General features: G+C 42.8%; 1 protein-coding gene across 1 annotated transcript; it reads left to right on the forward strand.

The window, feature by feature from the left end:
* Positions 1–1,093: 1,093 nt before the first annotated feature.
* On the forward strand, positions 1,094–1,542 carry LOC103225303 (oligosaccharyltransferase complex subunit OSTC). The gene is given in 2 exon segments (XM_007979856.3): positions 1,094–1,481; positions 1,484–1,542. Coding segments are annotated over 2 exon segments (447 nt in total).
* Positions 1,543–2,096: the final 554 nt, after the last annotated feature.

Consider the following 2,096-nt stretch of genomic DNA (forward strand, 5'->3'; position numbering starts at 1 on the left):
AGTTCAGTCCTTTTCTAGCTATGCAACCCTGAGAAAGGCACCTTTGTTCTCTGAATTTCAGGGTTTTCATCTGAGAAGTGGAACGGCTAATATCTATGGCATAGACAAGGACATTGATACATGCAAGGATATGTCCAAGATCTCACATATCTATGGTCATATCTGGTTGTATCTATCTGACTCAAAACCTGTGGCTTGAGTTCAAGACCCTGAAAGAGAAGAGGCAGCTGCGATGGGACCAGGTTCTAGAGTCTGGTTCAGTATGTATCTATTGCCTCCAGGACAACAGCCAGAAGAGACAGCCTTGTGGAGGGGACAGTGACTATGGCTGTGGCCCCAAGCAGGATCCCCAATCCCCTCCATCAGCTGAGAGTGGGGTGGGGAAGGGGTCAAGGCCTGAGTAGCCTATTTCCACCCCAGCCTAGAATATTTGAGGCCTCTGCTAAGAGATCCAACCTTTCCCTTTCAGCCTCTCCCTGGCAACCTGGCCTGGCACCCTCTAGGAAGTGATCTCAGTTTAATAATTTAGCAGATGCAGACAAAAATAGCAGCTCTGAAAATAACCCAGTCAGGCCCCAGCTTCCACCTCCCCTTTCTTTAACAGACTCCCCTGCCCTCCCGGCAAGGTCTCTGATTGCCCTACACACCTGTCAGTGTTCCCGCCTGCCAGTGAACACCTGATTCAACGCTTCCTCATTCTTCTCCTCCTCCTCACTCCTTTCTCTCCATTGTTATATCAAGAGCTTTTATATGGGTCGGGCACGGTGGCTTGTGCCTGTAATCCCAGCACTTTGGGAGGCCAAGGCAGGTGGATCACCTGAGATCAGGAGTTCAAGATCAGCCTGGTCAACGTGGTGAAACCCTGTCTCTATTAAAAATAGAAAAAATTTGCTGGGCATGGTGGCGCATGCCTGTAGTCCCAGCTACCTGGGGGGCTGAGGCAGAAGAACCTCTTGAACCTGGGAGACGGAGGTTGCAGAGAGCTGAGATTGCACCATAGCACTCCAGCCTGGATGACAGAGCAAAACTCCGTCTCAATAATAATAATAATAATAATAAAATTAATAAATAAATAAAATAAAGAGCTTTTGCCATGGAGATTTTGTATCATGTCCTGTTCTTAGTGCTCGAATGTCCTAACCTGAAGCTGAATAAGCCACCCTGGCTGCACATGCCGTCGGCCATGACTGTGTAAGCTCTGGTGGTGGTGTCTTACTTCCTCATCACCGGAGGAATCATTTATGATGTTATTGTTGAACCTCCAAGTGTTGGCTCTATGACTGATGAACATGCGCATCAGAGGTCAGTAGCTTTCTTTGCCTACAGAGTAAATGGACAATATATTATGGAAGGACTTGCATCCAGCTTCCTGTTTACAATGGGAGGTTTAGGTTTCATAATCCTGGACCAATCGAATGCCCCAAATATCCTAAAACTCAATAGATTTCTTCTTCTGTTCATTGGTTTCATCTGTGTCCTATTGAGTTTTTCATGGCTAGAGTATTTATGAGAATGAAACTTGCAAGCTATCTGATGGGTTAGAGTGCCTTTGAGAAGAAATCAGTGGATACTGGATTTCTCCTGTCAATGAAGTTTTAAAGGCTGTACCAATCCTCTAATATGAAATGTGGAAAAGAATGAAAAGCAGCAGTAAAAGAAATATCTAGTGAAAAAACAGGAAGCGTATTGAAGCTTGGACTAGAATTTCTTCTTGGTATTGAAGAGACAAGTTTATCACAGTATTTTTTTTCCTGCTGACTTACTGCTGTACCAACAATAGTAAGTGGCATTTTCTAATTAGTTTTTCATTTCTTAAAGAAACTATACTCCATATCTCAACTACAATATCAAGTAAAGTGATTATTTTTTACAACCCCCTTCACATTTTTTAGAGATGACATTTCTGATTTTCAGAAATTAACATAAAATCAAGAAGTAAGATTACATAACCTGAGAACTCCGGACAACTGATCAGCTTTATCTATGGTGTTTCGCTTTAACTAGAGTGCATGATGGTAGATTATTTCAGATATGTATGTAAGACTGTTTCCTGAACAATAAGATGTATGAAAGGAGCAGAAATAAATACTTTTTTC

The sequence above is a fragment of the Chlorocebus sabaeus genome, chromosome 20 (assembly GCF_047675955.1).
Source record: "Chlorocebus sabaeus isolate Y175 chromosome 20, mChlSab1.0.hap1, whole genome shotgun sequence".
NCBI classification, from domain to species: Eukaryota; Metazoa; Chordata; class Mammalia; order Primates; family Cercopithecidae; genus Chlorocebus; species Chlorocebus sabaeus.